This window comes from Sciurus vulgaris, assembly GCF_902686455.1.
Source record: "Sciurus vulgaris genome assembly, chromosome: 19".
Lineage (NCBI taxonomy): Eukaryota > Metazoa > Chordata > Mammalia > Rodentia > Sciuridae > Sciurus > Sciurus vulgaris.
In genome coordinates, this window is record NC_136480.1 from 8,888,896 (window position 1) to 8,915,775 (window position 26,880).

At 37.7% G+C, this 26,880-nt stretch overlaps 1 protein-coding gene across 4 annotated transcripts in view; it reads right to left on the minus strand.

Annotated features, from left to right (window-relative positions):
• The window catches only part of FANCD2 (FA complementation group D2), a 56,204-nt gene that overhangs the window by 20,637 nt on the left and 8,687 nt on the right, over positions 1–26,880 (minus strand). For 2 of the 4 annotated variants that reach the window (XM_079122329.1, XM_079122328.1), the window contains exons 8-28: positions 25,373–25,451; positions 24,376–24,500; positions 22,723–22,810; positions 21,905–22,009; positions 20,377–20,477; positions 19,890–19,998; positions 19,568–19,603; positions 17,114–17,257; positions 15,688–15,822; positions 14,326–14,457; positions 11,215–11,325; positions 9,218–9,327; positions 7,345–7,402; positions 5,962–6,081; positions 5,457–5,530; positions 5,019–5,165; positions 4,390–4,490; positions 3,688–3,803; positions 2,051–2,159; positions 594–704; positions 215–327 (exon numbers count right to left, since the gene is read on the minus strand). In XM_079122329.1, coding sequence (XP_078978455.1) covers positions 215–327; positions 594–704; positions 2,051–2,159; positions 3,688–3,803; positions 4,390–4,490; positions 5,019–5,165; positions 5,457–5,530; positions 5,962–6,081; positions 7,345–7,402; positions 9,218–9,327; positions 11,215–11,325; positions 14,326–14,457; positions 15,688–15,822; positions 17,114–17,257; positions 19,568–19,603; positions 19,890–19,998; positions 20,377–20,477; positions 21,905–22,009; positions 22,723–22,810; positions 24,376–24,500; positions 25,373–25,451 — 2,224 coding nt within the window. The remainder of the gene's footprint in view (positions 1–214; positions 328–593; positions 705–2,050; positions 2,160–3,687; positions 3,804–4,389; positions 4,491–5,018; positions 5,166–5,456; positions 5,531–5,961; positions 6,082–7,344; positions 7,403–9,217; positions 9,328–11,214; positions 11,326–14,325; positions 14,458–15,687; positions 15,823–17,113; positions 17,258–19,567; positions 19,604–19,889; positions 19,999–20,376; positions 20,478–21,904; positions 22,010–22,722; positions 22,811–24,375; positions 24,501–25,372; positions 25,452–26,880) is intronic. The other 2 variants (XM_079122330.1, XM_079122331.1) reach the window with 2 other exon arrangements.

Below are 26,880 nucleotides of genomic sequence, written 5' to 3' on the forward strand. Positions count from 1 at the left end.
AAAAGAGAATTCAAAGTGCCACTGGGGTGCAAAACAGGGAAGTAAAACGTGCAAAAAAATAATTAGAAAAAACAATGAAGTGTGTGACAAGCATGAGAATTTAGGAATCTAATTTGAACTCTCCCAATCCTTGAGGTTGGGAGAATAAAGCTGGCCCTCTGAAGATCTCACTGGGCTGCCATTCACCTTTGTCATACACCCGCCATTCTAATACCTTGTCTAGCTGGCTTCTACCAGTGGGCATAGCATCACATTCCGAATTATCCTCTTTTGAAAGTGTGTCAGGGGAGGGTGCTTTGCTGCCATCTGCTTTTCGTTTCCTTCCTCCTTGTATTTCAAAGAGAAAAAGACGCTTCAGTAATCAAAAATCATGCTTTGCCAAATATCTCTGCACTAAGAAATAACTTTTGAACACTACCTAGAGGTAAAAGAGGTAATTTAATAAGCAAATTATAGTATATGTATAAGCCTCCTAAGGAAGGGGTTCAATTACATCATCTTTCCAATTACTGATGCCTTGATATATAACCGTTAGGTTAATTCAACACAACTCAGGTAGAGGTAAAAGATAAAAGACAAAAAAATATACTCACCTATCTTTCCTCTTTTTTTGTTTTTTGCTGAAGCAGCAGAACTGCTATGAGGTATTACATCTAAAGTTTCCAAGTCAAAGTTTGCAAGAGGAGGAACATAGTCTGGGGTGACTGAAACAGAGCAGGCAGAAACTCAATGTATACCAACCACACACCATCATCAGACATGGAATGCAACTACCCACTTGGCTAAAAAACTATTTTCTAAAATTACCAATTATAGCAGTAAATTTTTGTAAGACATTCAAGTCAACTGACATTGTTTTCATAAGCAAATGGCCAGAGAATGTACAGGAAAATCATATTGCCATAATTGATAATGATCAATTAACATAAAACCACTCTAAATAATGATATAAAATAACCATATAAGGACTAAAAATACTTTCATTTAAAACCTAACAATATTAATAACATTTGATCACACAGCAATTTGCTTCATATTCATTTATTTTTAGATGAAACTTGAGGGAGGCTTCATGTTTTCATCAAAGAATCAAGTTAGCACTTCAAAATGACCAGTTAATTTAATAGCCAAAAGGTATGAAGAGTTCTTCATATTTGTGTGTGTGTGTGGTGGGGTTCTGATGAGTACTGCACCAAGGAGTGCTTTGCCACTACACTCCTAGTCCTTTTTTATTTTTGAGACAGAGTCTCACTAAGTTGCCCAGGTAACCTCAGTCTCTGGAGTAGCTGAGATTTCGGGCATGCTATCACACCCAGTAAGGTCTTCATCCTTACTCCTGGTTCATGACTATGTTTAAGAAGGCAAAGGTCAATGGAAGTTTAACATCCAAAATAGCAAAGTAGCTGGGTGCAGTGGCAAATGCCTATAACCCCAGCTACTCGGGATGCTGATGCAGAAGGATCACATTTGATCCTAGGTTTGAGGCCAGCCTAGGCAGCTTAGTAAGACCCTATCGCAACATAAATAAAAAATTTAAAAAGAGCTGGAGGCATAACTCAATGGCAGAATGCCCCTGGGTTTAATCCCCAAGTACTGCAAAATTAAATAAATAAAAGTCTTCTCATTTTGAGAAAGCCCACACTCCCTCTCTCCCCCTTGGAGTGCGTACTCCTTACCTTCTCAAATAATACTCTGCTTATGCCACTAAATAAACAAATTATAAAATAGCAAAGTAACTTTAAAACAGCCCACCCAATGTTTTATATAAAAAAAAAAAAAATTTTTTTTTTTTTTTGGCAGTACTATAGATTGAACCCAGGGCCAGGCACGGGCTAGGCACATATTTTTTATATTTTATTTCCTCAAGCAATAGGATCCCTTGGAAGTAACAATAGGAACAAAACGGATGTACTCAAAAAAATTTTTTTTCAGCAATCAGTCTTCTTAACCCAGAGGTGTAGGGAACTGGTGTCACTGAGCCAGGCTTAAGATCATTCTTTATTGCCTTGCCACTGACCTTACTAGGGCTACCAATACAGGACTTCCTTACCTGCCAAGTACTTTTCCAGGATTTCCTGCAGTTCTACAATGTCCTTTAATCGAGAGAGCACCTTCCCCTTCATCTCAGGAGACGTTTGTCGGCAGAAGGCATTTACAACCTGCAAAGTGCAAACAAACTACACCCTGACCTGTTTTGATTTTAATCTTACTTACATCATTCACCCAGGTCTGAAAGAAAGATGTTACTAAGCAGCCTGTGAATTTAGTCTGTGCTGCAGTTTAGATCTTGAATAACCCCCAAGGGCTAATGTATTAGTCAGGCACAGTGGCTCATGACCGAAATTCCAGCTACTTGGGAGGCTGAGGCAGGAGGATCACTGGGCAACTTAGCAAGATCCTAAATAAAAAATGGGCCTGCAGATGTGACTCAGAGGTAAAGTGCTTGCCTAGCACATGCAAGGACCTAAGTTCAATCCTCAGCACTTCAAAAAAAGAGCAGGAAAAAAAATAAAAAGCTCAAGTTTCCAGTGTGGTGCTATTGGGAGGTGGTAGAGTCTCTTAGGGACTATGGGACCCTTCTTCTTTCACTTCCTAGCTATGACGGGGGTGGTCCTCACCATGGTGTGCTGTACTTCCACAGGCTCAAAGCAGTGGGGCAACTGATCATGGACTGAAATCTCCAAAACTGTGAATGAAAATAAACCTTTTCTCTGTTCTTTTTCTAAGTTAATCCTCTCAAGTATTTTGTTATAGTGATGGAAAGTTGATTAACAAGTCTATAAGTATTCACAACAGGGTGGTATAGAGGAAAAAATATCCCTAGGCCAAAATACAAGAAAGATGACTTTTTTTTTTCTTGTGGTGCAGGGGATCGAACCCAGGGCCTTGTGCTTGCGAGGCGAGCACTCTACCAACTGAGCTATCTTCCCAGCCCCAAGAAAGATGACTTTTAATCCTAGTTCTACTTTATACTACTTTCTAACAAGGTAGAACAGCTGGAGCACACACAGTTTAGTGATACAAGTCTTAATCTGCTACTTGGTGACCTTGGCTGAGTCTAACCTTTCTGAGTTTTTATTCCTTCAACTATAAAATGCAAATATAGTTGTATGAATTAAATAACATAAATCATCCCAGCAATTAATACATTTTAATGACTTTGAACTCTGTACATGAAATTCTAGGTGTAAAATGAGGTCAAACACCTGTCTTACCCATATCAAAATAAAACTGTGGCAATCAAATAAGCTCCTTCAAGCACACAAACATTCTCTAAAATAAAATGTAAAGAAAAAGACAGTGAGAGAGCAGTAAAGATATTGCCACCGCTGTCAAGCACAAACATGTGCTAAGGGAAAGGAAACTACCAGCACTCAGTTCACTTAGTCCAAACAAGTAGCACATGCCTGTGATAGAATGAGCATCATTTCCACAGTGGAGGAGTTCATTCTAGGAAGAGGAGGCTGGGAAGAGGCAAAGCATGGGCTACATGAGCAAAGTATTTTGATTTGGTGAGATGAGGAGGTGCACAGAGTTGGGGAGTGGTGGGATGTTAATAGCTACAGAGGCACACGGGCATAGTGCTTGGTGGAGACTTTTTAGGGAGTCTTGTGGGAGCCAGGAAAACAGTTTTGTTTTGAGAGAAACTATGGACATTAGGTGAAATATCTTAGCAACTCTGCTCACCTCTCGGAACCAGTTAAGGGTAAGAAATATGAGTGAACACATGAATGAACGCTCCTTAAGAGACATTGACTCCAGCTTCTCTCCAGGCTCCAAGTCAGTAAGGAATACAGGACAATCTGAGGGAGAAGAACACACATTTCCGATACCCTTTAGTTTAAACCAAAACTATCTGGTTGTGCTCCTGGAGCTACTTACTTTCCCCTTTATTTCATATTTGAGGGTCAAGCTTTGATTCATCTCAAAAAATACTTCTATACAAGTTTAAAAAAAAATACTTTGAAGGGCTGGGGATGTAACTCAGTTGGTAGAGTGCTTGCCTAGCATGCACAAGGCCCTGGGTTCAATACCCAGCACCTAAATAAATAAATAAATAAATAAATAAATAAATAAATAAAATTTAAAAATTAAAAATAATATAAAAACATTTGCTATTATATAGCAATCAACAAATATAATTAGGAAGTTTCTGCAATAACCAGGGACAGAACTACTAGAAAACTATGAAACTATAATAACAATTGATTTGTTAACATACAGGACTCCATGCATACTATTTTGTCTCTGGAATCCCATCCTTACTGCTATTCCACCCTATGAAGTTAGAAAATTCCTTCGCATATACACGACATACTGGACTACTCCTGGTCTATATATACCAAAAAGGTCACAAAGAAGAAAGGATTCGAGGGCTTTGTCCTATACCTAAGAGACCATCAATCTCCTCCAGGTTTCCATTATGTTGTCTTGCCACACAAAGTCTCAATAACCGGAAATTGGGAGCCAGGCACAACGGAGACACCAATCTGGGAAAGAAAAATCCATTTCTAGACCACATGCTACAGTCATGGTCATGTTAGTTCATGCCTACTAGGAGCCCAACTTTATAATTAAAGAGATTTACCCCCCAAAAATGTCTACTTTTAATAACAAATAGCAAGAAACTTCATGAATACTCAGCAAATAATCACCTAAATTGTAGGAAGGTGGGGGGTATATGGAATGAATGTGAAGCAGAACTGAAATCAAGGAAGGTGTGAGAGAGGCAGAAGTACCCAAGGATATTCTTGAAAGGGAAAGGAAAATGGAACATAAGAGAAAACAGCCTCACAGAGTTATCTGTTGGCTCTCATCAAAGTAACACAAATCTCAACTCTAGGATCCAAGAAAGAAACAAGAACTCCGCGTTCTATTCTCTCTATCCCCTCCAAATACCACGTCTTTTGGAATAAAATCTTTTGACTCAAGTTTTCCTCAGACTGAAAGAACTATAGCATTCCCTTTAAACATTCAAAATATCAACAGAGGTTATAGAAAAGAAAACTTGTACTGACTTTTGGCCTGGTTCCTGTGAAGTCATTTGGCCCCCCTCTTCTGCGAATTCCTGAGAGAACAAGAGTGGCAGGAGGTTGATGACGATACCATCACGAGTATCATATTCTTCCAGTCCATAGAGAGCTTTCACAGGAAATGGAAAGTCACTGTGAAGAGAACCCAGAGGCTCAGGGTTAAGTAAGGCTATGGAAGAAACCACTAGAACAAGTCTATTTCAAACAAAAGTATTATGAAGAGAAGTTAGAAAAAGGGAAAAGAACAAGTGGGAAACCTTTTAGCAATTCTGGAGCTGGGGAGTGCAGGAGTGTTGTGGTTAGGAGGAAAGAAACTATGGGAGTGGGCAGACTTGGCTGAGGTCAAGGACATTCTGAAGTTTGCAAAAGCTACTGATTGGACTGACACAACCTCCTCACCACTACAACCAAACCAGTACTTACCCTTCTGGGACAACACAGAAGTCCACCACAAAGGCTTCTTGGAAATCATTAAAGATAGTTGGTCCAATCCATTCCTTCAGGAAACAAACACACAAAAGAGTAATTCAGGATGTGCTTGCACTAGAGCCCTAGATAAATGATTGTTTATCTTTCTCTCAGCTTCAGTCCCTTATTTCTAAAAAGGAAATAATAAGAATATACACCTCCTTATCATGAAGTAGGAAAGAGATAATGTATATAAAGTGCTTAGCAGAGTACTTGGCATAGAATAGTCTATCAAGACCTTCATCAACTCTCCTCCTCCTCTACCTAACTATTATTATTATGAGAAGAAGGCCTCAGAGGAGAGCCCTGGAACAGGGCAGGATAGAATAGCCTTTCCAACTGAAATATGGGAGAACTCACAGGATAATCTATTTTCACACTGCAACAGAGAGAACTTGAGGAAATGTGTTATAAAGCACATAAATGTGTTACTGGTTTAAGAAGAGCTACTTAGCCTTACCAAGGTTTCTGGGGTCATCTTCCCTTCTTGGATTAGGTTGGCAAACTCATCATAATAAAGTGCAGAGGCCCGAGGAGACTGCTCACTACAGGAGTGAACCAACTGCAACAAGGAGGTCACCTGGAGCAGCAGAAGAGAATGAATGTTTCACCCCTCCCTAAGCTCCATTCACTCCATTCAATATCAAGCTCCTTCCAACATTAATGGCAAAGCTCTGCCTCTCACCTGAAGTTTTCCTGGGCCTCCTGACTAGTATGTCTCCTTTTCTTGGGGAGTTGGGGTTGCTGGGGATTGAACTCAGGGGCACTTAACCACTGAGCTGCACCCCCAGTCCTACATTGTATTTTATTTAGAGATAGGGTCTCACTGAGTTGCTTAGCACCTTGCTTTTGCTGAGGCTGGCTTTGAACTTGCGATTTTCCTGCCTCAACCTTCCAAGCCACTGGGATCATAGGCATGCGCCACCATGCCTGGCAAGTCTGTCTGTTTCTAGTCACATGTTTTCTCCAATAAGTAAGACATATTCAGTCACATTAATTTTTCTAAAGCAAAAGTTATAATTATTTCAATCGTATGCTAAGAATACCTTAAAGACTACCTCTGTTTAAAAAGTAAAATAAAAAATATCTTGCCCAATATTTCAAGGCCCCCTATGTTTTCTCTGAATTAGCTTTTTAAAAAATACTTTCATTTTATTTGTTTTTAATACCTTCATTTTTATTTATTTATTTTTATGGGTGTTGAGGATTAAACCCAGTGCCTCACATGGGCTAGGCAAGTGCTCTACCACAGAGCTACAACCCCAGCCCTCACTGAAATAGCTTTAAGTACAACTTTCTGGTTACATACTTATTATCCCATACACTCCAACCAACCTGTGATTATTTTTCATTTTTGGCTGTGCTGGGGATAGAACCCAGGGCCTTGCACACACCAGGGAAGTGACCTAACCCTGAACTACCACCCTGCTACTCTTTAAACATGGTTCATCATTCTTGGTTAAGATTTACAATTTAATTGGCTGGGGTTGTGGCTCACTGGTAGAGTGCTTGCCTAGCATGTGTGAGGCACTGGGTTTGATTCTCAGCACCACATATAAATAAATGAATAAAATAAAGGTCTATCAACATCTAGAAAGAAATTTTTAAAAAAACAGGTCGCTTAAAAAAAAGAATTTACAATTTAATTTGAGAGATTGAACAGATATAGAAACAGAGATCATACCAATAGATTCTAAGTGTCCCAATAATGGTAAACATCATAAAAGGTATGAGTTCAAGAAATCAAGTTATTAAAAACAAGTACTCTTTCTATTGAACGGATGATGATGAGAAGCAATTCCTATTACTCATAAACATATCTGACTATACTGCACAAACTCACCTGTTTACACTGCTCATTGCTCAGGTCAACTCTCCTTTGGGTCAAAGTAGATCTACTTCTAGAAACAAGGAATTTTAGTTTCATTTTTGTAAAATTTTATAACAACTGGCATTAAGTTTAAGAATCCTGCCTTCCTTGAGGCAGAAGTAAAGATAAAAGTTCATGAAGGCATGGAGGAATATTTATTTTGTCCGTAAAAATGTGGATTAGAGCAAAGGACAGTTATCTCATATATTTTTATGGTTTTTGTTTTGTTTTGGTGGGGACTGGGGAGAGCACTCTATGTTACCCACGCTGGTCTTAAACTTGTCGGCTTAAATGATCCTCCTGCCTCCATTCCCCAAGTGCTGAGACCATGGTGGGTACCACCACATCCAGCTCATATATATTTTTAAGGGCACACAAGATTAGTAAAAATAATACAAATAAGGCCAAGTACTTTTTTTTTTCCTTTTCAGATTGGATCTACCTATGTTGGCTCAGGCTGCCCTTGAACCCCTGAAGTGATCCGCCTGCCTCAGCCTCCTGAGTAGCTGGAATTACAATGTCAGCCTCCATGCCTGGTTAGGGCAAACACTTTTTAAGTGTGCTGGACACTGTTGTAACCATTTAATACAACTATGAAGTTAATACTTCTATTGTTCTCATTTCACAGATATGAGGTAACCTGCCCAAGATCAATCAGTTTATAAATAAAAGAAACCAGGATTTGATTCCAGGCAAGCAGTGTGACTTCAGTGAATAAATTCTAATTTTTTTTTTTTTTGTTGGTGTGGGGGGGGGACCAGGGATTGAACTCAGGAGCACTCGACTACTGAGTCACATCTCATTTAGAGACAGGGTCTCACTGAATTGCTTAGCAGTTTGATTTTGCTGAGGCTGGCTTTGAACCTGCCATCTTCCTGCCTCAGCCTCCAGGTGTGCATCACCATGCCTTGTGCTCAGTGAATAAATTCCTAATCAATACACAATGCAGCCTCTTCAGATTATTAATGCTGATTCTACGGATATGTTCTGAGGTCTTGAGAAATTCTGACAAATAATTCCAAGAAGGATGAATTGAATTGTGATATCAGTTTGCAATGGCAACATTTTATCAAACCCCAAATCCAATGCTTCTTTAGATGCTACAATCTGGGAGCAAGAAGGGAAGAATCTACAAGGCGGACCTTATTTGTACCAAACATGAAGTGTTAAGACAGAATTAACATAGCAATGTAGACCTGCACTGTCCAGGGCCTATGTGAAGAGCAGATACAGGAAAATGCACTGCAGAAAGATCAAGTTTCTCTCTCTCTCTCTCTTTTTTTAATGAAAGACCTCTAGAACTGCATCTCTGGGCAATTGCTAGTTTTTGTTTGTTTTGTTTTGTTGTAGTTGGAGATGGACAGCATGCCTTTATTTTTCTATGCAGAGCTAAGAATCAAAGCCAGTGCCTCACATGTGCTAGGTAAGCCCTCTGCCCCTGAGCTACAATCCTAGCCCAATTCCTAGTTTTTGATCACAATTATATAAAAATTATATATGATTTACATAGTCAAGATTAGAAGGGAAGATGGAAAAGTAGCAAAAGACATTAGTTAACTTCTCTTATGTTTTCCCCCAGTACTAGGAAGTGAAGCCAGGGACACTCTACCACTGAGCTACATCTCCAGCCCTTTAATTTTTTGAGACAGGATCTCACTAAGTTGCCCAGGCTAGACTTGAATTTCTAATTGTCTTTCCTCAGCCTCTAGGTGTGCACCACTCACTGCACCTGGCTTCACTCACAGTTTTAATGTCTACTGTTGAAGCACAAAGTAATACTTTATTTGTAAGGCAGCAACTTAATTCATGGATCTTGAGACACAGAAGTCAGAATCTCTGTGCATACCTGTCTGTTGCCATGATACCAGCCATGGTGACAGCACCAATAATCCCAATAAGTTTGTACTTAAATATGGTGCTAGAGAGCTGCTTTCGTACCACCAGATGCATGTCATCCTGCAATGAGACAAAGATGGAGAAAGATGAAGATGCTGAAATGACACAGCAAAAGAATCTATGGATAGTGGGCCAGAAAAAAAAACAAAAAACTATAGACTAGGAAGAGTTCTGTCATTTACTTGTGATCTTCAGCAAATTGTTTCATCTGAGTCTCAAATTTTTCCTCTATAAGATGGAAAAGATTAGAGACAAATTATAAAAAAATTCTAGAATACTACCTGGCACACGATAGACATTTAATAATGACAAACTGTTGTTATCATCATGGTGGTTGCTCTATAAGGATATGCCCCTGTGCCTGGCTTTCTTCAAAACAGTAAACATAAATCACCAAAAGACCCAGCAATTCTATTCCTAAGTATACAGCCAAAATAACAAAAAAAAAAAAAAAAAAAAAAATAGAGACTAAAATAGTTATATACCAATGTTCATAATAGCATTATTCAAATAGAAGGTAGAAACAACCCAATGTCCATGAACGAATGAATAAACAAACTGTGGTATATATATAAAATTGATTATACAGCCATAATGAAGAGTGCGTTCTGATACATCCTACAACATAAACAAATCTTGAAAACATCATACCACGTGAATAAGCCAGACACATAAGGACAAATATTGTATGATTACACTTATATGAGGTATCTCAAATAAGTGAATTCATAGAAGATTAGAGATCAGTAGGTACTGAGAGCAGGGACATATAAATTATTGACTAAAGGGTAAAGATTTCTGTTTGGGATGATGAGAAAGTCCAAAGAACAGTGGAAATGGTTGCTCTTCTTTTTAGTGCATATTAATGAGTTACACTGTAGCCTATTCATACATGAATAAAAAATTTTAATCATTTCCACCCCCATTAGCTCCCTTCCTCTCCTTTCTCCCCTCCTCCTGATCTACCCTCCTACTTCTCTAATTAGACTCCCTTCTACTTTCATGTCCCCCCATCTCCACATCCCCCCGGCAGATTCCACAAGAGAGGAAAACATTCAGTACTTGTCTGAGTCTGGCTTATCTGTCCTATCATGATGATCTCGTGCCACTGAATTATACACCTAAAGACTATGAAAATGGTAAATTTTATGTTAAGTATATTTCACCAATTCAAAAGTAGCAAAGTAGCTTTACATCACTGATAATGAAACAATCTCTAAAATATTGTGCTAAATGCAAAAAGCAAGACATAGAATAACAGGTGGGAAGAGTAGAACGTAGGTAAACACAAATTTGTAAAAGCTCAGAACATCTCAGAAAGCTATAAATAGGGATACTGACTGCCTCTAGGAAGACAAGACACCTGGAGAACTGAGAGAGGAGTTATTTTTTACCATAAACCCTTCTACACATTTCGAATTTTGTATCACATGTATATATTACGTAGCCAAAACATTTTTTCAATTAAAAAAAGGTGCTGGTTTTTCAAAGCCACAAGGTGGCACTAAAGATACAAAATCACTATGAGTTGATTCCAACCTAATTGCTTTTATTTAACATGCTTTGATTGGCTTTTTTCATTAACTGATGTTTACAAATGAAAACAGGTAAAGTTCATATTATTTATAGATGTTTTTCAGGAAATGAGGGAATTCTGAATTTCTACAACACTCAGTACAGAACCTGAACAGCTCTTCTTACTCAGTTTCACCAACCCATCTTTTACCCCAATAGACCAAGTTTCTTGAAAACAAGATTCAATTTACCAAATATCTCAGTGCCTGGCAAAAAGAAGGCACTTAATGCTTGTGGTAAGAAAAGAATGAAGAAATGCTGGGACTATGGCTATATACTCTCTTTTACACCACTACTGCACAGGCTAGAGTGATTTGTCTAGCAAATTTTAGTAAAGAGGTAAAGATTCTTTCTTAGCACACAAACTCTTACCTGGATATGGGTGCTGGCTTCATGATGTTTGCTAAATGCCAGCATGCTGAGAATATAAAAGAGTTTTCGTATTTGCTGAGGGGATAGATTATCCAGATAATCTAAAATACCCTGTGATGGGAGAAAATGCCAACAATGAGGTTAGCAGCTAACATTTTTTCACTTTAAAAACCTAAAATCTGCTGGGGAGATACCTCAGTCGGTAAAGTGCTTGCCTTGCAAGCCCAAGGCCCTGGGTTCGATCCCCAGCACCACAAAAAAAAAAAAAAAAAAAAAAACCTGAAGTCTTTATAAGACACATACACATATAGCACAACAGCTATTCACCAAAAGCTTAACTTGTGAACACTAAGCTCAGAACCTAAAGGTTTGCTATTCTAAACCTAAAGCTGAGAGGGCTAGTGGCAGCTTTGTAAACCTATCTTATTTCAGAGACTAAGAAGCACCACTAGGAAAGCTAAAATCCCTGCTTGGCTTCTGAACTCTGAGTCCAGCTACTTTGCCCTTATTACCTTGGCCTCTGCACTCTGAACCAGGATATGGGGCTTTCATCAGTTCTGCTTTGTCCTCCTAGCACACTTCTGACTTCTCTGTATTCTTTATTTCCACTCTTCTTTTTTTTCTCAGTGAAAACTGTATTCCACCAAAAGTTGTTGCTGATCCCATTCCTTGTGGTATCATTCGTTTTCAGCTTCTACTCCGTGAATCATTTATTCTATCTCTACAGATCTGGAGGCAGTCACCAGGAAACTATGTACTTTTTGACCTCAGGCAACACCTCAGCTTTCTCTCCTCTTCATAAAGGGATAATAAAAGATACATTACCTTTCAAAGCTGGCCTGAGGATGAAGTAGTAAGAGTCTTGTAAACTTTCAAATAATTAATTAAAAAATATTTTCCATTTCTTCCTTTCCCTTTTTTTTTTTTTTTTTGTGGTGCTGGGGATCGAACCCAGGGCCTTGTGCTTGCAAGGCAAGCACTCTACCGAATGAGCTATATCCCCAGCCCCTCTTCCTTTTCTTTTTGAGTCCTCCTTTTGGTCTACAATCTCAAATCTCACCTAAGTATATCTCCCTTGCTTCTCTCTCAAGCTACCTTCTCTCTCTCCTCTTCTCAAATGTTGAATCCACAAGAAGTTATTGCTCTCTGGCATTCATTCTCCTTATTCAGTTAACACTCTTCTCTCAGAGGTCACCAGAGTTATTCTAACTGCAAAGGACAATGGCTTCTTGTCCAACTTCATTCTCTATACCATCCGACACTGTAGAAAATCTGACTTTTTTTTTTCTTTCTTTCTTTTTTCGCGGTGCTAGGGATTGAACCCAGGGCCTTGTGCTTCCAAGGCAAGCACTCTATCAACTGAGCTATATCCTCAGTTCAAAAAAAATCTGTGATTCTTGAAGTTCTCTTTTCCCTGAGCTTTTGCTACCTGACATTCTTCTAGTTTATATTATTTTCCTGTTTTCTCAATATCCTTGCATGGACATTTTCTCCAGTCTACTACTTTAACTTTAATGTTCTCAAAACTTCTGCACTCTCCTGGACTTCTGCCTCAAAAGCTGTTTCACTTGAGCTCACACCTATTTAGTTATGGATCTATGGATACTCAAACTAAACTTTCCTCCACACATGTCCCCTGGGCTCCAAACCAGAATTTCCAACTCTATTAATCAGGCACATATGGAGATCCCCAAACTGAACTCATCCTTTTTGCAGAAGATGCACTCCCTTCCTGCTCCCCGCAGCTCAGGAAATGGACATTCAGATAGTTTTCTGAGATGAAAAACCTGGACCTAATTCCCTGTTCCTCATTTGTTTTATATTCTTGATAATCATATGGCTTCTAACACTAACTTGTCTCAGAAGCAATCATTCCCTCTCTTTTACTATCACCCTAATTTTGGCTCTTACCCTCACTCCTTTGGACCATTTCAATGGTCTCCTATCCAAATGCAATGTGATTAGGTCAACTTCCTATAAAAATCTGTACTATCAAGCCAGGAGTGGTAACAGACAGCTATAATAAAAGCTACTCAGGAAGCTGAGGAGGAGGATCTCCAGTTCAAGGTCAGTCAGGTCAAGTTAGTGAGACACTGCCTCAAAAAAATAAAAAATAAAAAGTGCTGAGGAGGTAGCTTAGTGGAAAGTGCTTACCTACCATGTGTGAGACCCTGAGGAATTTCATTCCCAGTACTAAAAAAAAGAAAAGAAAAAGAAAAAAAGTCTGCACTGACTCCCTATTGTCTATAAAATCAAATTGAAACTCCTTAGCATGGTTTGTTTATTTCTTACAGGAGTGGGGATTGAACCCAGGGGTGTTCTACCACTGAGCTACATCCCCAGTCCTTTATTTTCAGACAGGGTCTCACTAAATTGCCCAGGTTGCCCCTGAACTTATAATCCTCCTGTCTCAGCCTCCAAAGCAACTGGGATTAGAGGCATACACCACCACACCCAGGGTGATACCCTCCATACCTGGCCCTGTCCTACATGCTACAAGTGTCATTTCCCAACACTTCCCACCATACACCCTACCCTCCATCCATGCTTTTCCACTTATCATCCCTCAGGCCCATATGGCCTCACTTTGCTTCTGCTCACACTGTTCTCTTCCAGAACTACTTCCTTCCTCTCGTCTTTCCTATCCTTCAAAAAAAAAAAAAAAAAAAAAATCACTCAAATGGTAGCTCCTCTTTGAAGACTTCTCCAGCTTCCCAGACCAAGTTTAATTATTCCTGCTGTTACACCTATAGCAATTTCTCCTTATTACAGAATTCATCATGTTCTATTTCAGTCACTTGCTTATGTGTCTTAATGTCTATTATCGAAGGCAAACACAGACCTTTATACTATACCACAGCACTCAGAACAGAGTGTGGCACGTAGGTAAGTATAAAGAAGTTTTGATGAATGAATACATAAGTGATGAATCATTATTTCATATTATTTGCCCATCATCAGACTTGCTACCTACTCCTCCCACCCATTAGAGTGCTCAGCATTTAAAGAACACAAAAATAAATGACTGTTTACTAACAGAAATCAGATTTCTCAGACACATGCAACAAAGAAAAATTATTCAATATATTCAACAAAAGAACCAATAGATACCTTCACAAAGACAGCATTCAGCCGCATAGCAGATGGGTTTAATCCTGTTAAGGCAAGGAGGACATCCAATGCAGTATCAACTTCTGTTTCATTCCCACTGCAGACATGGGTCACTAGGGCACCAACTGCTTCCTGTACAATGGAGACAGGGAGTCAATACAACAGTGTGAAAAAAAAGGTATGGCAATCACTTCAAAGGGGTTCATGCCTGAGGACTTTCTACCTTGTTAACTCACCTGATCTTATCATCTATTATCTAATTGTCATTGTTGACTTCAGAAGCCTAGGATTATACCAATGAAATGTCACTACCATCCTATCTTGTCCTATTCCCAAAACTTATCAGTGAACATTATCTTAGCCCTCCTGATTTTGCTCCTTAGTGTATCTTCCTTTCTCTTTCCCACATGAGTTAAATTTTACTCTGAGGTTGAACATCATCTGTTGAGGATTGCAAATTCAAGGCCAGCCTCAGCAACTTAGTAAGGCCCTCAGCAACTTAGTGAGATCCTGTCTCAAAATAAAAAATAAAAAAGGCTGGAGATATAGCTCAGTGCTAATTACCCCTGGGTTAAATCCCCAGTCTCAGTCTCCCCTACAAAAAAAGAAAAAGGAAAAGAAAACATAGGTCATGACAGCACCTGAAGACATTAAGAGGGTACAAAGAAGTCTTTGTAGGTGCCATTCTCCCTTTCCTTTATACTGCTGCTCTAAAACATACAGTTTTCTCAATTGCAATAGCTACCTCATGTCAGCTGCATCAATTACTTTACTTTAAATTTGAAATTTTTTTATAAGCCTTTATGTGCAAAAGTTGCATTCAAATGTGTTTAAACAGTATTAACACTAGCTATAGTATATGTAAAAATAGAGTAACAGTATTCTTTGATTCCTTTCATAATCACTTCCTACAAGTACAGCCCTCCCTCTGGAAATGCACTATTAAATTTTGTGTATCTAGTTCAACGGGACAGTGTTAGGCTTCAAGTATTTCTTATTCATTTATTTTTCACGATACTTATTTTTAAGGGACAACTCCAGGATCAAATGTAAGTTTATTATTTACAGCTAAGTTTGTTATCCCTATACTGGGAAAACCACATGACAACCCAACGCATTAAGCCATGTTTATCTGAAGTAGACTCGATTTGGATTTTAAAATTTAGACCCAGAGAATTCTGAAGCTCACAAGATATTCCAGATCAGACTCCTCATTTTAAGGCTGGGATTAGAACTGAGCTTTCCCCAATTCCAATTCTTGATGCTTTCCAATCAAAGAAATAAACATCAAATTACATGCAATTCACTCAGAATTCATTCATTCCCTATTACCTCCAAACCAAAATAAATATTTCAACATACCTGCTGGCAATAAGTGTCGAAAAAATTAAATGAGTATTTGTATAGGAGACTGCCAAACAAAATTATATTCTGATCTTGAGAGTGGAACAAACTCTGAGCCAGTAATAGAATGGATGGACAAATATCCTTCAGAACCTGGGAAGGGAAAGAAGAAACTGAAAACAAACTATGGGAAAAACTTAGTTATTACTAAGAGTCGCTATTTACCATTATATCTCTTAAGAAAATATCCCTTTTTGACCAGGCATGATGGCACACACACTAGGGATAACTTGTAATTCAGTGGTAGAGTGCTTGCCTTACATGTGTGAGGTCCTAGGTTTGATACATAACAGTAATGATATAAACACTAAACCCATTTATACATATATAAAATCTTAAGACCCAACTACATATTTTCATTACTTCCTAAGCCAAATTCCACACTACCTACCTTCTAAGAAGCACTACACTAACATCCTGAATATTTAGCTAGCAAAACACTATTCCCAGCTTCTGAAATTCTAGTGTGAATGGTTTACATTTTGAGAAGAATCATCACCTAAGGTTCTCAGTGTCAAATGTTCAAATAATGATGGTTCAGCAGATTCGTATACATATTCTTTTAGTTGTTGATGGAACTTTTTATTTTATTTATTTATTTATATGTGGTGCTGAGAATGTAAGGCACGTACTCTACCACTGAGCCCTAACTCCTGTCCCCAGAATCATACTTATATCTCTACTAGCATTGCTCTGGTCCAATTTTCTTCAAGGTTTTTACAAATGTCTTAGAAGAAGATTTATAAGGCCAGTTTGCCAAAGCTGCAAGCTGCAGAGAGCTAGACAAGTAAAATGACAAATGAGAAATGCAAAATTAAGATTCAATGGGCTGAAATAATGAGATGAAATTTTACAGGCAGCTGTAAGAAGCCTTTCATCTTAGATTAAAAATGAACTTACGGGGCTGGGGAGATAACTCAGTCAGGACAGTGCTTGCCTTGTAAGCACAAGGCCCTGGGTTCAATCCCGAGCACCCAAAAAAAAAAAAAAAACTTACATTGCAGAATCAGAAGATCTGAATTAAAGCAATTCCTATAAAAGGATTTGGAGTTTAAAATCAAATAAATTCTATACAAACTAATTTCATGAAAATCATGCCTAAAAAAATCAATCTTAGATTTGTTTACTAAGACCATAATGTGTCAATCAAGCTAATAATCTTATTTTGTTGGTCCCCCGCCCCCAGTACCTAGGGTCTTGTGAATGCTAGGCAAGCACTCAACCACTCAGCTATGCCCTCAAGCCCCTCCTGTGTTGTGAAATATGTTGGAGTTCCTTCTGAAAAATAAACATTCAGCAAAGATATTAGGAATTCCTTACTGGGTAAGAAAGGTTACCTCTCTATATCTTTCAAACTAATATTGCCTAACTCACTGACACTTACCATAAAATGAATATAGAAAGTACTCTGGAGCAACTGTTCTTGAATGCAGCCTGATCGAATCTTATTTTTTAGCACCCTCTCAATGTTCTTCTTTGCCTGAGTATTGGTGCTATAAATGATGAAAATCATCGCCAGGTCAAAACTCTATTGATAAGTATGCAACAGAGGAAAATAGTTAGTAAATCAGTACATTTACTGCAACAAGACAGTAGCTCTCAACTTTTCCCCGTAAAACTCAGAATGATTTTACTTTTTCAACATACTCCCATGGGAGTACCTAAATTTTCAAAAAATCCAGAAATATTTTTCAAAGAAATAAGCTGGGTGCAGTGGTGCACACCTGTAATCCCAGTGGCTTGGGAGGCCGAGACAGGAGGATCTCAAGTTCAAAGCCAGCCTCAGCAACAGCAAGGCGCTAAGCAACTCAGTGAGACTCTGTCTTTAAATAAAATTCAAAACAGGGCTGGGGATATGGCTCAGTGCTTAAGTGCCCCTGAGTTCAATCCTCAGTATGAGAGTTTAAAAAAAAAAAAAGTCCCATGACTATTAACCACTGGTGTGTCTTAAGAAAACATCAGAACATAAGTGAAAGTGATATTATCACAGAAGTAATTTTGAACATCTTCACATTTATTAAAAGAAAAAGATTAAACCACTTGTTAACTCCAGAATATACTTTCATCATTAAGAAAACCACTTTGTTAAAAACTGTAAAGACTGTAAGTGCTCATCAATATGGGAAAGATCAAGTTATGACAGAGTTATTCTTGGAAGGTTCAAAGTCAAGAAAAAGAAATGTGCCAGACTATATTTTTTGACAGAAAAACACATTCTTGGTATAGGGTAAATCATTAAGAGAAATCATAGTAGGATTCCACTTCTCTAAAAACAGTATACAAGTATACTTATGTGTAGGTATAAGAGTGTTCCTGTACTTGTACAAACATACAGCTTATAGGAATAAATATGTAGGGTGATTATTGCTAAGCAATGAAGCGAAATGAGGGAAAACTATTTTTTACATTGTAGATTCCTTTTGAGTTTTTTGTTTTTGGTTCTAGGGATTAAATCCAAGGGTGCTTAACCACTGAGCCACATCCCCAGCCTTTTTAATTTTTTCTTTTGAAAGAGGGCCTCACTAAGTTGCTGAGGTGCCTCAAACTTGCAATCCCTGCTGCCTCAGCTTCCCAAGCTGCTGGGATTATAGGCGTGTACCACCATGCTCAGCTCCTTGTGAGTCCCCCCCCACAACTGGCTTGTACTGCCAGGGTTAAAAAAAAATGTTAAAAAAAAAGTTAAAAAGTTAAAAGTCAAACAGGAGAAACAAAGAACTAACAAATTACTTGGACATCTCTTCACTGAAGGCTCCACTCCTTTAGATACCAAAATTGAGAATAATCAGAACAGAACAAAAATGAAATAGGCATTGTATATAGCTCAGTGATAGAGAGCCTGTCCAGCCTGCACAATACTGTGTTCAATCCCCAGCAAAACACACACACACAAAAATAATAAAGTAGCACAGAAACTGTTTATGACAGGAGAAAAAAATGTAACGAGAAGAGAAAATCAGAAATATGATTATAAATACTTAAAAACAGGTATGCAGGCAGCCAAGGTGGCCAACTAATATTTGCGTAAGAATGAAAACCGTTGTGTTGAGAATGATTATTTTTCCCTATGAAAAAATATTATTTTCAGTGTTTTTTTTTTAAATATACTTTTAGTTGTCAATGGACCTTTATTTTTATTTATTTATTTATATGTGGTGCTGAGAATCGAACGCAGTGCCTCACACTTGCTAGGCAAGCGCTCCACCACTCAGCAACAATCCCAGGCTTCGTATTTTCAGTATTTTATTCTGTGTCAGAAAAGTTTTTAAAATAGTCATTCAATAACTGGAAAGCCTAACAAAAATCTCACAAAAGAAAACAGAGTCCAACTAAAAAAAAATTTTTGGAGGGAACATATCAGTATAAAAGAAACTCAATCATCTGGCTTCTTGACAGAAGATATTTCTAGAAATAAAAGAAAGAGACCAGTACCTTAACAGTGGAAAGACTTTGATCTACTCCTTAGTACTACATGGGTAAAGTAAAGTAAAACACTAAATGCCATTATCTTGACAATTCCACCAGGTTGGAGAAAGGTTTATCAGACAAAGCAGGGACAGGATTGTGACACAGGTAGAGATGTCACTTTCTTTGACTACAATTTTTTATGCTTGGAATGTCCAAATTTCTCCTTCTGGATATCGTAGGTTTATTTTACTGCCAAACTTAACCAGTAGGAGCAGACCATCTGCAAGTCACCCAGGAGCTATTGTTTACTGGAGGAGCTGGAAAGGCATAGAAGGAATGACTGGAGGGAGAGAGACAGAGAAAACAGGAAAACAAGCTAGCTGATGTCATTCTTAGTTTGCAATACTTAAAATTTGTAGTACAAGAACATTACCTGGTGCTCAGACTCTGGGGCAATGTTTTCAATTGCCTGGGAAAAAAAAAGGGGGTCGAAAAACATTATTGACATATCAGTTGAACATTTCTTCATGCCTTATTCAGCATGCCCTGTTCTCTGATTTGATAGTCATAATCATCTATCATTTTATCACTTATCATTTTATTTGATAGTCAAATCATCTATCATTTGAGAGCCAATCATCATCTATCATTTTTACCTGAATGAGTTTCTATTTCTACCTATCATACTTACATATTTGTCATTGATAAACACCCCCTTCCTCCATGATGCTCAAAGTTCCAAAGATCTCACTCACCTTAATCCAGGCTTCTGAAATGACTTTCTCATATCTAAGAGTTGACTTTAAGATATCAAAGAGAAGCATAACACAGTTTGGACTGTTGTCTTCTTGATATCCTGAAGAACTACAGTAGAAAAGGGGGAAAATTATTTCTTCTATTGACCACAGAAGAACTTAAAACATCTCAGTTCCTGTTTAATAGCCAGGGAACAAGTCAAAAATCTCATACGTAAAATGGCTAAAAAACTTGCAGTCCATCTGGAAGTGATCTGAATGGCACACATGCATGCACATACACACACACACACACACACACACACACACACACACACACATGATGTGAAAAACTATATGGTACTGTATGTGAATGTATTCCACTACCATTATTTGGAAGTTTTAAGTATTAAGTTCCAACCGTCCTGACTTCAGGAAAAAAACAATGTCAAAAAAATTTTCTTCCCCATGCAAGAAAAAAGATGGCAACTGTCAAGAGTTTTATTACCTTGCTCGGCCTTTACTTTTCAACTTGATTTGGGAAGCCTGAAACCATGATGGCAAAATAAAATGCTGTATATCCAACTTCTCCCGAAGCTCAGAAATTACCTGCAGAAAGTAAATATTAGCCATGTGTTCTGCTCATTCTTAGTGGACAGGGACAGCCCAATCTCTCAATAGAACCATAACAACCCCTCAAAGACTGAAGAAAAAATTTTAATGTTGGACAAGGCATTTTGAAAAAGAGTTGATGAGAATGGTTAATGCAGGTATAGTATGTCACACCCAAATTCCAGAATTCTTTGAGGTACACAGAAATTCCTTTTGCTTCCCAGCAAAAAGAATCTAAATAGCTTTCTCTCAGCAAAGGAAACTATCAACAATGTGAAGAGAGAGCCTACAGAGTGAGAGAATATCTTTGAAACTCATACTTCAGATAGAGCATTAATTTCCAGAATATATGAAGAACTCAAAAAACTCTACACCAAGAATACAAATAACCCAATCAACAAATGGGCTAAGCATATGAACAGATGCTTCACAGAAGATCTATAAGCAATCAACAAACATATGAAAAAATGTTCACCATCTTTAGTAATAAGAGAAATGCAAATCAAAACTACACTAAGATTCCATCTCACCCCAATTAGAATGGCGATTATCAAAAATACAAGCAACAATAGGTGTTGGAGAGGATGTGGGGAAAAAGGTACACTTATACATTGCTGGTGGGGATGCAAATTAATGCAGCCACTCTGGAAAGCAGTGTGGAGATTCCTTAGAAAACTTGGAATGGACCTACCATTTGACCCAGCTATCCCACTCCTCGGCCTATACCCAAAGGACTTAAAATCAGCATACTACAGAGATACAGCCACATCAATGTTCATAGCTGCTCAATTCACAATAGTGAGACTGTGGAACCAACCTAGATGTCCTTCAATTGATGAATGGATAAAGAAACTATGGTATATATATACAATGGAATATTACTCAGCCATAAAGAATGATAAAATTATGGCATTTGCAGGTAAACGGATGAAATTGGAGAATATCATGCTAAATGAGATAAGCCAATCTTAAAAATCCAAAAGACGAATATCTCACTGATAAGCGGATGATGACACATAATGGGGGTGTTGGAGGGGGGCAAGAATGGAGGAAGGAGGGACTGTATAGAGGGAAAAGAGGGGTGGGAGGGGTGGGGGGGGAGGAAAAAATAACAGAATGAATCAAACATCATTACCCTATGTAAATGTACAATTATGCAAATGGTATGCTGTTACTCCATGTATGAACAGAAAAAACATGTATCCCATTTGTTTACAATAAAAAATAAAATAAAAAGAATCTATAGCATCTTATATACAATAATCAATCTAATTCATAGCACCATTCTTTTCCCTGAATGCTATGTGGATTAACCAGCATTTATCAACTAGTCTGGGGCCAGAAAAGAGCAATTTGGACATATTAATTAAAATCAGTTTATCCTGATGTATCTTTATCTAGTTTGGTGGGAAACAGTACTATACCTCAAGTGCATTGGTGGCTGTTATGGAATGAAGAATGAACTTGATTATCACAGGTAAGTCATCCAACATGACTGAGGACAGCTTATCCATCACCAACTGGCGGACCTAAAATTAAAAAGCACAAAAACCTTAAATATTTCCATGTCATTACCACAACCCCATACTGACTTCTTAGGTAAAATCAGAAACAACAACCTCTCTGTTTTCCCATCTATAACTTGAGGAGAAAACACCTCCTTTTATTTTCCCCCAAATTACAATTTTTCAATTGTTAATACCACAATTTCCTCATGGACGGGTGGCAAGCGTAGTGTCCTACATTTAGAGTCTGAATTCATAACTGGCTCTAAGAAAAAATAAGTAAGTGCTATTCCACCAGGTAGGGATGCACACCTGTCATCAGCAGCTCAGGAGGCTGAGGCAGGAAGTTTGAAGTTCAAAGCCAGCCTCAGCAACTTAGTGAGGCTTTAAGCAACTTAGATCCTGTCTCAAAATAAAAAATAAAAAGGGATGGGGATGTGACTCAGTGGTTAAGTGCTTCTGGGTTCAATTCCTGGTACCAAAAAATAAGGATTTTATTCCTATAGGCAAGAGTAAATATCAGGCAACAGAGAAAGTTCCAATAAAACTTATTGCTTAAAAACATCAATGAATCTATCATAGCAGAGCGTCTGAAACTCACTGAAGAGATCAAAAGTCATTCAGTACAGTTTCGCAGGGCAATTTTCATTACACATGATTTCTTCCAAGGTAATGACTAATAATGGTTCTAAGACATCAGAAAGCTGGCCGTGATTCTGGAGAGCAGTCTTTCCTACCTTAGCTAGGAAGCGTGTATCAAGTTGGAGGCTGGAAAGGACATCCAGGATTGGAACAGTGAGGGGAGTATTCTCCATTAATAGGTCACTGTGAATGTTGGAAAAAGAAAAGTTGTGTAAAGGTCTGAATAGAGCGGGGCAGATAAACACTTCAGAAAAATCACTCATCAGAGTATAGGAAGAGAGAAAACATAGTTGTTGCTTGGCATCTGGTCCTGGATTTCAGGACCCCACTGCTCATGGATACTAAACTGCACACATGCTCAAGTCCCTTATATAAAATGACATTGCATTTGAATATGACCTATACAAGTTCCCTGTATACAGTAAATCATCTCTGAATTATTTATTACACTTAATGCCAGGTAAATGCTATGTAACTAGTTCTTCTACTATAATGCTTAGGGAATAATGACAAGAAAAAAAGTCTACACATATTAATACAGATGCATCATTTTTTTGGAATATTTTTCATCTATAGTTGGTTGAATCAGAGGATGTGGATACAGAGGGACAGCTATACTTAGTTCCAGTTAAATTACTGATTTTGTTATATTTCATTAGAAACTGTTTTGATTACAAAAAAATAATACATGCTCATTGCTCACTATAAAAATTCAAGTAAATAAAATAGAAACAAGAAGCGCTCCTTCACCATTCCCACTACCTAGAGGTCACTATTGAGTTTGGTACACTACTTTTCTGAAAAAAGGAAAAAGAAAACCCAAAACAATTTTAATAAAGTATGATTAAGTATGACAGATATATGTGCAGTGTAGCGCAAAGTAGCGAAAAGTATAGGGATGAATTCTAAAACAAGACTGTACAAAAAAACAAGCTGGCAGGAGGCAGGCAAAGTGAGTGGTTACTGCTCAACCTAAAGGGAGCATCCTGCCCAAAAGCACAAAGGCAAGAAATCACTAGATGTATTTAGAAGCAGTTTTGCAGACAACTACAGAAATCCAATTTTTTTTAACTACTTCTAGGACAAGTAAAAAGTTGCATTAACATGGGAGCTATATTCTAGGGATGTATTTCTCTCTTTATTACTGCTCTACCAATTATAGTATTATTTTTTCAAATGAATGGCAGTAAGCAATGGGTATAAGCAATAGGACTAACACAGGGATTACAATGAATCACCTAGGAACTCAAAGAATGGAGATGCTCAAAAAGCTCCATAAATGACTGTGATATGCAGAGAATTCCTTGGAGGAAATGCTAATAAAACAAAGGGATCATGTTTGAGTTCTTATAAACCAAATTTGTATACCTAATCTTAAGCAAGACATCATTTTCATTAACAGGTATATCATTTTTTAAAAAGTAGATGGGTCTTGGGGCTTGGGTTGTAGCTCAGTGGTAGAGGGTTGCCTAGCACATGTGAAGCACTAGGTTCAATATTCAGAACCATGTAAAAATAAATAAAATAAAGGTATTGTGTCCATCTACAACTAAAAATATTGGGGGGAAAAAGCAGATGGGTCTATTCAAATACATACCTGCCATTAAAAATAAAAGTCAAATCCCATACCCTATTCTTGCAAGACAGATATATCACGCTCATTGGATACATTACTACCACTCTGCTCACTGCATGATAAAGCTCCCATGCTGATGCGTCTCTGAGACAGTAGTAGAGTGCTCATCCACCTGAGTTCTTTCCCTACGTCAGCATGCTGGGCATCCCCTAGGATCTCAGGTAGGCTGGTAACAAAGTCATGCTGCAGGTACACTGGAGCGATACTGATCAGCTGCATGATCTTGGCGGTGAGGTCCTGTAGTGAAGAACACTATTAGAATTGTAGCACATTATTCAGAATAGAGAAACACTACATACTCATGAAATGGAGAGCTCAAGGTATCTTTTGTACAATAACTCAACTATACATGCAAGCCCAAAACCTAAATTTAGACCCAAATGGACCAGATAATTTCACAGAAGACAAAACAGAAAAAAACAGGGTGGATAGTATATTATCTAATAAGTCTGTTACAAACATTATTCCATTTAATCTTCACAATAGAATCTTATGACAATTCTCAATTTTAAAATGTATAAATTAATTATCCAAGGATACACAGTTAAGTGGCAGACCCCAGATGAAACCCCAAAACTCATATTCCTCCAAATAGTAATTTAGCATTAGAATGTCTGCCAAAATTAGAAGAATGAATTTATAAAGTCTTGAAGAAAAATGATCCTGAAGCACTTGGCTCAAAATAGATTTTACTTTATCAATATATTTCAATAACAAATCACGTAACTGCAAAAACTTTTATAATGTTCCTCAATACATATTAAAACAAATCAAAACAACTGCAGTGAAGTAAGGTAGTTTGGGATCCCGCTTAAGAAATAAACTGTGATCTCTCCACTTTGAAAAACTAATTTATTTCTAAATATTTAATTTATATATTAAAAAACACCTAATTTTTATAATTGGATAAGCTTCTTTTCTGAAGAAATTTAAAGGGCAAAATAATCATAATTCTCAAATTATGATAGCTGGAAACAGTTAATCAATAAGAGGAAAAAGTGAATTTCCTGCATAGAAACAAGGAAAAGAAACCCTACAAATTCTAAAGGTTTGGCAAATGTAGAAAACATTCTTTAAATTCAAGTAACAGATAAAGCTCTAAAGTCTACCTTGCCATCCACAATTCTGTCAAGCCATTTTAGTTGACTGAAAATGAGTCGAGGCATGTTGATTCCATCACTGCTCACACTGAAATGTTAGAATGAGAATTAAAGGAAGTTAGTCTTTTTTTTTTTTTTTTTTTTTTTAATATCAAGGATTGAATTAAGAGGCACTTGACCCCTCTGCGTCACATCGCCAGTCCTATTTTGTATTCTTTTTAGAGACAGGGTCTCATTGAGTTGTTTAGCACCTCACTTTTGCTGAGGCTGGCTTTGAACCTGTGATTCTCTTGCCTAAGCCTCTCAAGCTGCTGGGATTACAGGCTTGCACTACCATGAGCAGCTGGAAGTTAGCTTTTTTTTATTCTTTTTTTAGATGAGGGAGATTGAACCCCAGGCCTCACACATGCTAAGGAAGTGCTGCTGAGCTACATTCCCTGCCCCACTAATACTGCACACAAAGTATTTCATTCGTTCAATTAACATTTACTGAAAAATTCCCATGCACTGGGCAATGTGCTATACCCAAAAAGCAGAAGACATAGTGTTATACACGTTAAGAAAGAGGTCTGGAAGAAGGCACATCGAACTGTTAGCAGCAGCTACAGCCAGAGAATTTAGAGAGATGGGAAAACAGGACTAGATAGTATTCAACAATGCAATTTTTTAAAAATAATGTTATTGTATTTTTTATACCTTTGTTTATATTTATGTGGTGCTGAGGATGGAACCAGTGTCTCATGCATGCTAAACAAGCACTCTACCACTGAGCTACAGCCCCAGTCCATAATTTTTTTTTTTTTTTTTTGGTGGTGCTGGGGAGTTGAACCCAGGGCCTTGTGCTTGTGAGGGAAGCACTCTACCAACTGCAGTCCATAATTTTTAAAAGATGAAAATCTAGAGCTGAAATTATAGCTCAGTGGTAGAGTACTTGCCTAGCATGTATGAGGCACTGGGTTCGAACCTCAGCAGCACATAAAAAAATAAATAAAAATATTGTATCCATCTACAACTGAAAATATTTTTAAAAAACATGAAAAGCGGGACTGGGTTGTGGCTCAGTGGTAGAGTGCTTGCCTAGCATGTGTGAGGCACCGGGTTCGATTCTCAGCACCACATATAAATAAATGAATAAAATGAAGGTCTATCAAACATCCAGAAAAACTTCTTAAAAAATGAAAAGCTAACAGATTTTTAGACACAAAACAAAAATATTTTTCAAAAGGTAAAAAATGTATTACATTAATGAATAAGAGCTAAAAAAAAAAAAAAAAAAAAAAAAAAAAGGCAAGCACAATACTGCTACAGAAGCACACAAGCTCAAATTAGGTTATGTTCATTCTGAAAATCACTTATGAAGAAATGCTGGCTCCGTTACTATTATTTCCCCAATAAGAATCTACACTTTCCTCCCAATGTCTTACGTCTAAACTTTTGGACCACCCCAGCTCCCTTTCTCAATAGTATTCTTAGTCCTTGTTTACTAAAACCGAATCTTTTTTTTTTTTTAATTTTTG